General features: G+C 35.5%; 1 protein-coding gene across 1 annotated transcript in view; it reads right to left on the bottom strand.

Moving 5' to 3' along the window:
• The window catches only part of CCDC178 (coiled-coil domain containing 178), a 431,445-nt gene that overhangs the window by 402,552 nt on the left and 13,445 nt on the right, over window positions 1-15,448 (bottom strand). Inside the window, 1 exon segment of the mRNA XM_027772660.1 lies at window positions 2,664-2,745. Coding sequence (XP_027628461.1) covers window positions 2,664-2,745 — 82 coding nt within the window.

The raw sequence follows: 15,448 nt of genomic DNA, 5'->3' as shown, positions 1-15,448 counted from the left end.
CACAATGATTGTTCGCTCACCAGAGACAGAGAAAAAGACACACAGAGGGAAATGAGAATCAACCTCCAGGGAGGATGACCATGCCGTAATCCCTTATCCTCTGGCTACCAGGTCCAGGACTTGAAACCCCAGGACTTAAACCCAAGGAAGTGGGATTCAGTGCTTTAACCACCACACCACCAGCTGGCTCCCTCTGGTCAATGTTTTTAAGAAAACTTCAATAAAGCTTTAATTTTACTTCGAAGGTTATGTTATGCTCAGATGTTTAAAGTCCAAAAGTATGGTATTATTGGCCTTGTAGATAATGGCCAAATTTATTATTATATTTACACTAAAAGAATGATACATGAAGAGAAATGTATTTAAATACAGTAAAACTGAATTTCTAGGAAAACACTACAATCAAAATGACTAATGAGAGTTTATAAAAGACATTACATACATGGTCTGTCATGATATTTTAAAAGAACAAACAACATTTTTAGTGTCATTGAAATAAAAATATGCCAAAAAGATGTATAATTATAGTCACAAAATTACAAACTATGTGGAAACACATTTAATAATTTTAAGTAGGCTTTTAAAATATTTTAGAAGAGTACAAAATATTATTAGAACATTAAAAAAAGTTTAAACAAATAAGAACATAAGTTATGTTCCACATTAAGAAGACAAACTACTGTTAAAGTATCTAATTTCTCTAATGCAATAATTGATATAAAAATCCTAGTACTGTTTTACACAGAACTCAGTAACTATTTTTAATGGTTAATAAGGGCCAGCAGGTGGTATGGTGGTTGAGGCACTGGACTTCCACATGGCCAACTGTGGTTTGAGTCCTAGACCCAGTGACTTGAAAATCATGTTGGGCATGTGCGTATGCATGCCTAAAATTATGAGAGGAGAATGGAGGAGAAGGGATTGCAACATGGCAAATGTCCTACGGAAGAGGGGTGATTTCTCATTTTCCATCTCTCTGTCTCTCTCTGGTTAGTGTACATGCCCTATGGAAAAACCACACACCACAATAAAAGGTTAATAATGTCTAAGAAAATCTGAAAATGATAGCAAATATGTGCATATGTTTGCAGAGGTGAGATGACCTAGCTTAATATTTGAATATACTCAATAGTCTAAGAAAATATTTTAAAGGCTCTTGTGGGCCTGTCCTGGAGCCACGTGGTGAAGAAAGCTGGATCCTACAAGGACAGAAAGGTTCAAATTACAGCTCTAGTGGTCCGAAAAACACTGTGGGCATGCAGGTGTGTGTGCCTCGAGTCCCAGTGATATAGACTAATGGAGGAGAGGGGATTATGGTGAGACAATGGTCACTGGGGGGTGCTTTTTCCCTCTCACTTTCCCTCTCTCTCTTCCTGTCTATATTGTAAGCGCATGTGCCATCTAGCAATTTAAATAAATAAATAAACAAATAAATAAATATTTGCAACAAGAAACAAAAGTCAAGAAACAAGAATGAAGATAGAAGAAATAGTTGCTACTTTATACAAAAACCTAGACATATGACAATAAATTAAATTACAAGGTTAAGAGATCAGAAAATAATTTTATAAAAAGTTTAGACAACTCAAGGAAATCTTTTAAAAATCAATTCAAATTCAAAGTATGAAATCAAAGTTTATAGAATTGAGGGTTGTTCCAATAACAAGTCAACATGTGAAATACAGAAACAAAATCCCAAAATTGAACATTTCTAATTCCCACCTGAGATCAGAGGAAATACCCAGCCGATTAATTCACAAATGAGCTAAATAAACGCTTGTGACACAGGATGAACTTGCATTTTTGTGAGTGGTTACTATATAGCTTACGTGCAGCAGTGAGCAACTGATACAAAGACAATTTACTAGCAATTTTTCTCAGTTAAATTCTATACCCAGGTTGGCAAACATAGGACCCAACGACCACTTAGTAAAAATTACAGATTTTGTGGGCCACCGTCAGTCTCTGTGGCATATTCCTCTTTGTTTTGTTTTGTTTTTATAATCTTTTACAAATGTATCTTTAAAATTCTTAGCTTTGACACTATAACAAAAAGGCAACTGTTCATATTTGAGCCATGGGGTCTAATTTGCTGAACCCTGTTCTATCTCATGTAAAGACTAGGTATTGCCAACTTGATACAAAATGGTCACTAAGGATGCAAATCAATAGAGCAAAGCAATGCAATAAAATATGTTAACTATTTAGATATAATAAAAATGTTAAAAGAGAATTATATCAGCATTTTTATTGTTCATTTTGTATGCCTATCTGCAATGTCATATCGGTAAAGGTTTAATAACAAATTATTAGGTGACAGTAAATATTATCACCATGCTAATTTCACACCAATGGAGTGAAGTTGAGATGCATATAGCTGGCCCTACCTGTGCCAGGAAGCGCCAACTCCAGCACATCAAAGTTGTATTGCCTACCTATTTTACTGCCAATACTAGAGTTCAGTAGCAGTGATAAAAGAAATTGGTTATAATTCACAGAGTGAGTTTTCCTTAAATTGATGTGCTTCTTTCATTTGCCTGACTTTCCTATTACCAGTTAATTTTTTTTTCTGACCCTGGAAAAGACATCTTTGTAACTACTTTCTTCCGTAAATGATCTTCCTATCATCTACATTCAAAACACTCCATTTTAAATACACTTACCTGACTTGGTTTGATCGTCTTCAATGAGAGAAGAGGAAATTGTCTTATTTTCAGGTATGGTGATTAACAGTATTTTCGAAATCTAATTAGAAAGAAAAATATTTAAATATTATGAATCAGAATTCCTTTGTATTTTATTTGACTAGAAATTGTCAACTGATACTGTCAGGATGAATTTCTGATATTATAAGATATATTAGAGATACATAAAAATGAATACTAAACTATGAAAATCCCTTCCAGGAACACCAAATATAAAAATTCTTGTTGAAGAGCGATCTTTGGGGCCAGCCCCTGGTATGGTGGTTAAGGTAGCTGGATCCCAATAGCCAATCAAACAGTTCAAGTCCAAGAAACGGCAGCTTAAGAAACACATTGGGCACATGACACTGAGATCCACCCACCAGCCTCAGCTAGCCTGGATCATGGGCACAAATGTGCCTGGCATGCTCCAACTTGAATTGTAAACCTTCCCATGATGAATTGCCTCCCAGAGCACCACATTTTACCACTGCCCCACAGTCTGACCCAACAGTCGGTCTTAGACTGGTTGTCCTAAGGAGTACTCTGAGAAAGTGACATTTGTCTATCATAAACTGGGAAAACGTCCCAGAAGATTTTAGGGAAGAATTTTCCTGGCAGAGCTGACAAAAACTAACGGTTCTAAAGCGGAAAACGTGGTTAGAGTGGCCAGAAACCCGAAGGTAAACAATAATTAACCCTATTACCCGATCCTAATGCAAAAGTGTAAATTAATGACAACAGAAAGGGTTATTGCACTTTAATTGACATTCAACCAAAGCATTCTACCATCCTCTCCTGATTCTTCCTGACTGGAACCCTCAGGCTATCTCCATCACCCTGGCAGGCTAGCTCCTCAACTCACTTGCAGGGTAAAACTCTCAGATCTTTCACAGGTTTTGCAAGAGAGCTGATTCTTACAATTTTGTGAATTTACAAGTCAGTCAGGCCATGCTAGTACTTTGAAATCAGCCATGGTGAGTAGATTTACACTATGGCAATCAATAAGTGCCACATATCAAGTCATGATTTTGTCTTGAGAGATGGTTGTCAAGCATTTACTGGCACACCTCTGGTAAACAAAGGTTCATGATTATGTAAGAGTTGTCTCATCAGATACAACATAAGACCACTGAAGACAGGATGACAGATCTGATGACTAGACTCAAGAAGGTCATCAAAGCTGGAATGAGTTCTACTCAGAAAACACAGTATAGATAATGTGGTTCCAGAACAGTGTAATGAAGAGAAATAAAGAATCATCATAATAGATTAGTAGGTAAAAGAAAGTGCTAACTTTGGGTTAAAAAGATTTGGAAATCAACTATTTCAAACTTCATATCTTAACAAATATGGAATGTCTGCACTCTGTGACAGAAACTGAAAGACTGAAAAGTATAAAAGCATGGAGAGCAACTGTGGATACTAGAGACACTGTGGGAGGAGGATGGGAAATGGAGGGGAAAGGAAACAAGAGGGAAAAGAAAGAAGCACACCATTTAAGGGACACGAAAATGAAAAATTATCAGTTGATAATATGTATGGTAATATCTTTGACTGAACCAATATGCAGTGTATTCATGATGGGAAAATCTATTTGGTATGCTGTAATAATACACAATGATTGAATGTAAAAACAATGTTTTTTTTTGTTTTTGTTTTTGTTTTGAGAGGTTTTTGCTACAGGGTGCGTGCGCTCGCCAGACAGAGAGAGACATAGAGAGAGAAAGCGAGAAATCACCCCCCAGGGGGGATGGTCACACGCCGCAGTCCCTTCTCCTCCATTCTCCTCTCGGGATCTTGGGCACGCACGCACACGCGCCCGGCGTGAGTTTTAAGCCACTGGGTCCGGGACGCGAACTGCGGTCGACTACCTGGGAGCCCCACCGAACTGCGGTCGACTACGTGGGAGTCCAGCGACATAGTCATTACGCTGGACTCCCACGTAGTCGACTGCGGTTGACCCAGCAGTTAGCGTAATGGCTCTGTCTGTCTGGCGAGCGCAGGCGTCCTACAGTGAAAATCTCTCAAAAAAAAAAATAATTTTTTTTAAGAAAAGAAAAGAAAAAAGAAAAATGCATCATGACTTTTCAGACAACCTAAGAAAGTACAGAAATGATCCTGAAAAAAAAAATCAAACTTGGTATCTTAAATTCTATCTATTTTCAACTTCTCTTTGAAAAATATCATCTACTTTGGAGAGGGAATAAAAAAATTCTAAGTCACTATCACCAAACTCACAAAACGAAGACATCTGTGCCCTTCCTTACCTCAGTCTTTAGTAAACCTATTCTTCTGCTGGTTCGTCTCATCCCTCAAACTTGCACAAGGAAGCTTATAACATCCTCCCCTCTTGAGTTATTACTTTAATTACCTTTTTAAAATCTGTATCTTATCAGAAATCTCATATGTGCTCTTTTCTTAAAGCAATCTCTTTTCTTAATAGTTATGAAGCCAAACATTTTTTCAGCATCAACCTAATAAGTGGAAATGCCTTTCTTTCCACTTTTAGGATCTCCTATGAAAACTACTTTATCAAAGCTCATTCTTTTTTTTCTCCTTCCCCCCCTCCCCAGGGCACATGCACTTGCTGGAGGGATACAGATAGAGAGAGTGAGAGGGAAAGTGAAAAATCACTTCTCAGAGGGGAAGGCCAAACCACAATCCCCTGTTCTCCTTTCTCCTCCCAGCATTCTGGGCATGCACACACCTGTGCCTGGCTTGATTTTCAAGCTCACAGATCTGGGACTAGTACCACAATCAGTCAGTACAGTGCCTTAACCACCATGCCACTTGCTGACCCCATCATGACTCTTTTTTCTTTCCCCTTTCCCTTCTCTAGCCGCCTACTCTATTTTCTTCTGAAGACTCATTATTAATATTATATTTTTGTAATCTTTTCCTTTATTTTCTCTTTCTACCATTAGAATACACAATCTGATTTACATAATTGGTTTCCATTATAATACTGTAGTCTTGAATCTCCAACAAACCCTCCAATACAACTTTCTACAATGATGAAAATGTCCTAAACGTGTATTTTTCAAAATGGTAGGTAGATACTAGCTACATGATTTCTTCAGTCAATACCAATCACTTGAAATGTAGCTAATACAACTGAGGCATTAATTAATTTTACATCATTTTACTAATTAAATTTAAATAGTTACATTTGGCTACTAGGTACAAAAACATAAATCCATAGCAATGCCTGGTACATAGAATGGAGTCAATAAAATCTTGGTGAAAATAAAAAGAAGTCAGTGAATAGGAAAACATGTATGACTGAATGAAATGCTGGCAATCAGTTTATAATCCTTTGGATTTGACCTGGAACTTTCCCCTCTATCTATTCAAGCTTCCTGGCATTGGTTCTGTTTTCAAGTTTTATTAATAGTGTTGCTTGTTTCCACACCTGACTAGCATGTGACATTAGAAATCTTTCTGTTTCGTCAGTCTTAGGTTGACACCTGAACGTATCACCACATTCCTCACAGTCCCTTTGCTGCATCGTGGCTAAAACAAAACTTCTGAGCTATCTATCTTCCTGGACAGAAATTCTCTTCATTTTGCACACTTTCACAATTTTATTTGTCATTACCTTTCTAAAATATGCTTACAGTGAAATAGTGCACAGCAATATAATAAAGAAAGGAAAAGGTTAATGATAAAACTGAAATTCCAGTTCTTAATGGTTACATTTCCCTTCCACCCTCACCAGAAATTACAGCATCAAAAATATAATTCCATGGTTTCATTATGTTTACAATGTAATATGTCACAAAATAAAATAGTATATAGTATTAGTTAAGTTTTAAAATTTTATAAGAATTATATTATAATCTAACTCTACAACTTCTTTTTTTCTCCTATTGAATGTACCCATGTTTGAGATGTATACATATTGTTACCTGAAGTGTATTTAATTCTTATAATTGCATTGTATTGGCACCCCATTCTCATATTGACAGTCATTTCAGTTGTTTTCAAATATTTCCCTATTGTAGCCAAGATTGCTATAAAAATTCTTGTACACATGTGTGTGTGTGTGCATATGTGTTTGATACTAGATTATTTCTAGGAAATATGTGTGGAGAATAAATGCTGGGCTTAAAATATTTTTTAACCTTCAACAGCTCTAGATATAGTCCTTTGCCTGTACACATATATGCATTAAAAAGGTCTTCCAATTTATTCCATTCACCGTTATTTGACTAAAACATTGATTTTTTTTTTTTCTGAGAGGTTTTTGCTATAGGGCATGTGCGCTCACCAGAAAGACAGAGACAGAGAGACAGAAAGTGAGAAATCATCTCCCAGGGAGATGGCCATGCCGTAATTCCTTCTTCTCCATTCTCCTCTCTGGATCTTGGGCATGCACTCACATGCGCCCGGTGTGAGTTTAAGCCACCGGGTCCAGGACTTGAACTTCAGTCAACTACATGGGAGTCCAGCAACATAGCCATTACACCAACTGCTGGTCCCAAAACATTGATTTTTAATGTAAAGGACATATAAATCATTTTTGACTCACCAGTTGCCAATATCCACAAGTCATAGCCAGAGTCAGCAGTTAAATAACAGAAAACTCACCACTAACACCCACAAAAATTAAGTCTTAAAGTCAACAGTGGTAAATAAAATACACTCTTTGAAAACCGAATTATTATCTGTTTGTAGATTTTATCTTTGTGAAATGCTGCTGCTTTTAATTCATGTTGTTTTAATACTTTGATACGGCTATAAAATTAATGTATGACTTTCCTATTCTTTCCTATTCTCATTAAAATATTAATCAATTTTAGTTTGTCTTCAGTCATTTCAGAGCCTCGCACATTCTTTCCAGTAAACAGTGTAAAAATACTGGAGTCCTTCTAGCAATTATGAAAACTTTGTATCATTTTTTTTACTCTTAATTGATTTTTATTCTAATGTGCTTAATAACGGTTAAAGATCTATATTTCTTTTGCAAAGAAGATAAAAATAGTCTGATAACAGAATGTATTTGATAAGCTGTGGGAATATTGAAAAACACAGTTGCCTTTTCATCTCTTTTCACTCCATATTTTAGTTTCTGGGCTGAATTATCTTTTAAGATCCATTTCTGCTTTAATATTACATAGTGCTTGGCTTATTTCATTTTAGTCATTCAATGATTTTATTTAGTAATTTTTAGTTTGTATCTTTTAAGTTACTATGTTTTTTTTTAAGAAGCGAATATGAGAAAGACAATCTATGCCTGCAAGGAATTCACCAATTTGATGATACATTACTTATTTTTTGTAAGGGTGATTTTTTTTTTTTACACAGGCTTAAGTTTTATGTTCATAAAATAATACAAATATTTCTTGATACACTCTTATCACCCCCTTGACTCTGTCTTTATTGTATATTCTATAATCTAACTCTACCAGTCATCAAAACAGACCATACACCTCCGTGCTGCCATTCTGTTACAGTCTCTACCTTTCCTTAGGTCTCTAATACAGTCTTCTTTAACTTATCACTAGAAAACATATTGTCTTTGTTCTTCTCCAAATACTTTCTTATATATTCAGTACCATATTGCACTTACCATATAATCTTTTGAATAACTGTGTACAGCATATTTTCCCACTTAATTATGAGATCTGAAAGGCAAAGGACTTTCTCTCTTTTATGTTTTTGTTATAGAAGCTCAAAAAGTGAAAATCCCTTAATATGTTGTTGGATATGATTTGCTAGTATGTTGTTGAGAATTTTTGCATCTATATTCATCAGAGATATTGGTCTATAGTTTTCCTTCCTTGTCCTGTCCTTATCTGTTTTAAGGATAAGGGTAATGAAATCTTCATAGAATGAATTTGGGAGAGTTCACTTTTTTGGATCATGACCACCTTTATTCCAGGGATTCAAGGTTGGTTCAACATATGTAAAACCATAAATGTAATACACCATATTAACAGAAAGAAAGAGAAAAATAATGTGATCATATCGATCAATGCAAAAAAGCATTTGATAAGATACAACATCCCTTCATGATCAAGACTCAGCAAAATCAGCATAGAAGGATCATTTCTCAACACAATAAAAGCTATCTATGAAAAACCCATAGCGAACATCATCCTGAATGGAGAAAAACTGGAAGTTTTCCCACTAAAAACTGATACAAGACAAGGATGCCCACTTTCTCCACTCCCTTTCAATATATATCACTAAATGTCCCCATCAATGCAACCAGAAAAGAGAATAAAATAAAAAGCATTCAGATAAGAAAAGAAGAGGTGAAACTGTCTCTATTTGCAGATGCCACGATGGTATACATAAAAGACCCAATGGTATTCATGGAAAAATTCCTGGAAGTAACACATGAATACAGTAAAGTTGCAGGATACAAAATCAGCATACAAAAATCTACAGCATTTCTATATATGAACAACAGGCAGACTGAGATAGAATTGAAAAAAGTAATTCCATTTACCATAGCCACAAAAAGTATAAGATACCTAGGAATAAATCTAACCAAAGAAGTTCAAGACCTCCACAAGGAAAACTATGAGAAGCTAAAAGAAATAGAAAATGACACAAAAAAAAGTGGAAGGATGTCCCATGTTCCTGGATTGGAAGAATATAATCAAAATGGCAATTCTACCCAAATTAATCTACATATTTAATGCAATCCCAATCAAAGTGCCAGAGACATTCTTTGCAGATCTAGAAAATACAATCATACAATTTTTCTGGAATCATAAAAGACTTCATATTGCCAAAGCAATCCTGCACAAGAAGTGTGAAGTAGGTGGCATCTCACTTCCTACAAAGCCATGGTAATCAAAAAAGCATGGTACTGGCACAGAAATAGACAGGTGGACCAAAGGAACAGAATAAAGTCCCCAGAAATAAACTCCCAGACAAACAGCCAACTGATTTTTGACAAAGGGTACCAATCAATCCAGTGGGGAAAGGAGTTTCTGCATGGCAAAAGGAACAGTATTTAGTGTGAATCAACAGCCCTCAGCATGGGAAAATATTTTTGTAAACTATGCATCAGATAAGGGACTGATAACCAGAATACACAAGGAACTCAAGCAGCTATCCTGAAAAAAGATGATTGACCCTATTAAAAGATGGGAGAATAAATTGAAAGAACCATTCTCTAAGGAAGACATATGAATAGCCAAAAGGCATATGAAAAAATGCTCAACATCCCTAATTGTAAGGGAAATGCAGAACAAAACCACAATGAGATACCACCTAACCCCAGTCAGAATGACTAAGATTTAAAAAAAAAAGAAGATAAGTGTTGGCAAGGGTGTGGTGAAAGGGAAACTCTCCTACACTGCTGGTGAGAATGTAAACTGGTCCAGCCACCATGGAGAACAATTTGGAGATCTACAAATAGAACTTCCATATGATCCAGCAATCCCATTCCTGGGTATCTACCCAAAGGACAGAAGAATTCTTAAAAGTGCTTGCACATTGATGTTTATTGTGGGATTAGACACAATTGCTAAGACATAGAACCACCCCAAATGTTTATTGTGGGATTAGACACAATTGCTAAGACATAAAACCACCCCATGAACAGATGAATGGATTGAAAAAGTGTGGCACATATACTCTATGGAATACTACTCAGCCATAAAAAAATAAGACCATAGTTTTTGACAGAAAATGGATGAATATGGAATATTTACTGCTGAGTGAAGCAAGCCAGGCTATGAAGGAGATATATTAAATGTCTCCATTTAATACATACCAAGTGTATGCACTCTATGGCTGAAACTGAATGACTAAGGGTTATAAAAATTTAGTAAATGGTTGTGAATACCAGATACAGTGTAGGAAGAGGGTGGGTGAAGGGGTAGAGTTTGAGGAAGGACATTAATGAGAAAAAAGAAAGGCAAGGCATTTATGGGGCAAAGAAATATATTATTATCTATTGAAAATAACTTTATAGTATTGTCAACTGGACTGGTGAGAAATGTACACATGTTGCAATATTCACTTTGTAACCTAAGTAACATGAGATTGAATGTATAAAAGAAATTGAAATAAAAAGAAATTTTAAAAAAGTAAAAACTCAAAAAATTGTTTAGTTGCAGTAAGATAAAGATTGAATAGTGGTAACATGCCTGAAAAATGTGATCTTGAAAAAACAGTTTGAGTTGTGATAATAAAATGAAATTAAATAACTGGCACTTGCAAATGAGGAAACTTCAAAATGGCCATGGAAATGGAGTTAAAAGATAAGAAAATAAAAATATAAACTTTATTTCTCAACCTTAGCTTCATTAAATTAAAGACACTTTTGTAAATGAAGATAGCTATTTAATGCTTAAAGAACTGAGGGTGTTGGGACTAAATAAAAATTTAGTTTAAATTTAAAAAATTTTTTTTCATTATTAACTGAAGAAACATGTGTACCCTTGCAGGAGATATAAAAGAGAAAGAAAGTGAGAAAGCACCCACCAGGGGGATGGTCACACTAAAATCCCTCCCCAAATTTTTTCTCAGGATTTGGGGTATGCATGCACATGCACCTAGTGTGTTTTTCAAGTCAACAAGTCTGTAACTCGAACCACACAGTCCATGTGGAATTCAATGGCCTTAACAATTACATCACCAGCTGGCCCCAAAATTTTAAAGATTAGAAAACAAAAATTCAGAAAGAGCCAAATGAGGACTATAAGGTGGTTGCTTAATAATTTCCCAGCAAAACTCACAAAATTGCTCACACTGAATTAGAATAAATGAGCATGTGAATGGTCATGGTAGAGAAGGACCGATTCTCTGCTCATGGCTATTTTTCTGCTAATGCTAACTGGCTGTCTCAACATAATCTCACAATAAGCAGATGTTATTGTTCTTTGGCTCTCCAGAAAGTCAACCAGCAAAATTATTTGGGCATCCCAAATGACTTCTGCCATACATGACTTTTGCTTTTAATCCATCTGCTTTCTCTTTGATCGGACCTTTTCCCACTCTTGGTAGCCATTGCTCAGATTGTGTTTTGTCTTTAGGATCATACTAGTAAAGCCACGTTTCATCTTCTGTTGCAATTTGCCAAAAAGTGCTTCATAACTTGATCCTATGTGCTTAAAATTTCCGTTTAAAGCTCTGCTCTGGTCTATAGCTGATCTGGGCACAACAATTTAGGACTCACTGAGTGAGAAATTTGCTCAAATGTAATTTTGCAGTCAGAGTTATCTATGGTGCTGGCTATTGTTCTGTTGCTAATTGTCAGCTATCTTCAATTAGGGCACAGACAATATTAATACTTTTCCACAAATTGAACTGATAATCTGTTCACTGTGGGCATCATTTCAACAAAGTCTCATCCCTCCTTAAAAAGGATGAGAGGTATCCTTAAAGAGATATCCTTGGCAGCTGATAGAGAATTGGGATTTGTAAGAAAAAGACTAATTCAAACTTCCAGTGTGGATTTAACCTCTAAGTCAGATTTTGAGTGAAAGTAAAGCAAGCAAAAACACAAATGCCATGCAGACTCTTGTTCTCTGTGATTTCCTTTCAGTGTCTGGCAGATTTCATTGTAATAATAAAGACAACAAAATTATCTTCCTTCCCCCTCCCCCCCCCCCCAAAAAAAAGGTATCTTTAGGACCAGCAGGAGGCATAAGGATTACATTACTGGACTCCCATATAGTTGACTGTAATTCAAGTCCCGGACCTGGTATCTTAAAACTCACACCAGCCATCCCCCCTGGTGGGTAATTTCTCGCTTTCTGTCTCTCTGTCTCTCTCTCTCTGTCTGCCGAGCGCACGCGCCCTATGGCAAAAAACTCTCAAACAAACAAACAAACAAACAAACAAACAAAACCCTCACACCAGACGTGTGTGTGCAAGCCCAAGATCCTGAGAAGAGAATGTAGGAAAAGGTATTGCAGCATGGCCATCCCCCTGGGGAGTGATTTCTCAGTTTCTGTCTGTCTCTGTCTCTCTAGCAAGCACATGTGCCCTATAGCAAAACTCTCTTAAAAATTTATTTTAAAAATAAAAAGAATCCATTTGTAGACTGCTGATTTTGTTGGGACATTATCCTCATCAGCTGTTAATAAAGTATCAATGATTCCACCATTTTTCTACCCAAGCTTCTCCATAAATACTGACGACAGAGTCTAACTGCTTTTTCCTATTTCTAAAATTTCTTTCAGAGGGTCTGGGGTGAGTCATGCCCACAGGCATTAACAGATTATTTTGGCCCATTGATAACAAGACTTCCTACGTCTTGTCCCTGGCATAGTATCCTGTAATGCGTGAGTCACACTCACAGTTATTAACAGACCATTTTAACTCATTGATAACAGGACTTTTCCAACAGCTTGTCCTTGGGACAGTATCTTGTGACTGTATACAGGCCCCCTTATCTCTGTTAAAGTATGCTCTTTACCAAGCCCTTCCCCAAATCTACCAGTCCCTGCTTCCACATGTCCCAGCTTTTTGGGCCAGACCAATGGAAAGCTCTTCACTAAATTCTAAACTTTGTCTGTCACTCCCAAAATCAAATAAAAAGAACCCCTGTACCTGATCAGCCCTGAGAGAGAGAGACATGTTTTGCCTCCTCTCCAGGTCTAGGTCACTCAAATTTGTGCTTAAAAATAAACCACATTAAATAATTATTTTCGTAGAGTTGGTTATTTCCATCAACAATACAATGCTTGTTTTTGCTTCAATTTTACCACAATTCATACTTGTCTGACAAATCTGTTCTTTTTAAACTAATGTGTTATCCTTCTTAAAGCATCAAACCAGATCATTCTCAGACATGTAACAATTTAGTACATGATTATTTTTGTGTGAATGATTTTCTAAATCCATGCATAATTTTTTCATAATATGCATTTTCCATAAAATTTTTTCAGAGGTTTTTGCTATAGGGCACGTGTGCTCACCAGAAAGAAAGAGAGAGACAGAGAGACAGAAAGCAAGAGATCACCCCTCGAGGGGGGATGGTCATGCTGCAATCCGTTCTTCTCCATTCTCCTCCCAGGATCTTGGGCACATACGCACATGCTCCTGGGAGTTTAAACTGCAATCAACTACATGGTAGTCCAGAAACAGAGCCATTACCCCATCTGCTGGTTCCAATTTTCCATAAAATTTTTGAAGACTTTTTATATTTTTAAAGAGTTTAATGAGTTAAGAATTCCTTATAATTTGAAGGACGATAATTTTCCCTTAAACACAGAAAAAAATTGTACTTATAACAACCTATAGGTCAACATTTCAATCATAGATTTGGGGGAAACATTTAAACTTTCAAAATATAATCATTATGGGGCTAGCAGGTGGCATGGGCTCCTACATGTCCAACTGCAGTTCAAGTCCTGGACCTGGCAGCTTGCTTTCTCACTCTTTCTCTCTTTCTCTGGTGATCACACATTCCTTATAGCAAATTTAAAAATAATACTAATAATAAATAAAATAAATATATAAACTAATAAATTTTAAAAAGGTGTTATCATTATCCATCCCTGACAACTAGTTTTTAAACTTTTTTATTAAGTTCATTTATTAGAATAAAATATTATAAATGAGTTTACAAACTAATTCATTGATTCATGATTTTCAATGATGTTTCTAGAACAACAGAAAAAATGCTGCAAAATTAATGAAGAATAAAGAAAATGAAAAAAGTGTATCAAACACTCTTTTGGAGGGAAAAGTAATATAGCAATATTAGTACAGAGACAAAAAAGAATAATTCACTCTGACAGTGTGCCAATAAGGAATAACTATGATCTTCCTAAACCACACAGCTTAGAAAATATAAAGGAAAAGCCAACAACAGTTAAGACAAATGGAAAAACATATATGCACACCACACGTACCCTCCACCACCCCTCTCTACCATCCACTTGGAAGTTCTTTCAATAAAACGAGAAAAAATGTTTGTCAAATAAAGCAACACAGTAAAAGACGACAGTAATATTGAACAGGTACTTATCAAATATTAACTTCCATTGTAACTTAAGTTTCAAAAATTCTTAAATTGCATTTTAGAGATTCATAATAACACAATAGAAGAGATTCATAATAACACAATAGAAGACAATAAATCATGCCTTGAGAGTTGCCTTCACACAGAACATCTTTTTTATAATCTTATTATTTTTTATTATACAATAATAGGTTTGATTATTTTGTGAAATGCTGAAGGTGTTACAAAATTGTAAAGAAAATCATAAAAAAGCAATTGTTCCATATCTCTCCTATACACATATGGTAATTTCTTTTATAAATCTTTAAAATATTGCTGTGGTGCCAAATCTCTTCTCTCTCTTTTCAATGAAGTTCTATTGACTTTATATTATGTCTGTATTATATCCAACATATTAGAGTTAAGATACATAAAATATTATGTCTCATGGTTTTGCTAAAGCCAAGCACATTTTCAGAAAGATTAAATATAATCTTTTTCATACAAATCAAATTATAACTGAAAGAGTCAATTTCTACACATATTTTCATGAATATCTCTCATAGTGTATTCAGAATTTGTCCGAGTAAAGAGATGAGCCTTCCACCTCCTGGTAATTACTTGAGACTTAAAGAATGGCAAATAATTCAAATCAGCTTTCATGATGCTAAATTATTTCATAGGTCAATGTCATGTATTAAATTATTATTTCACCTCTGAGTCACATCAAATAATTTCACAGTGGGGAATATTGAGAATGCCTTTATATTTTCTGACAAATAAAAAAGTACATACATTATTTTTATTTAATAACTATACTTTGTCTCAAATGTAAAATAACAGG

This window comes from Tupaia chinensis, unplaced genomic scaffold (assembly GCF_000334495.1).
Source record: "Tupaia chinensis unplaced genomic scaffold, TupChi_1.0 Scaffold000290_1, whole genome shotgun sequence".
NCBI lineage: Eukaryota > Metazoa > Chordata > Mammalia > Scandentia > Tupaiidae > Tupaia > Tupaia belangeri.
Note: the sequence above shows the minus strand (reverse complement) of the source record. Positions and strands in the feature narration are given on the sequence as shown.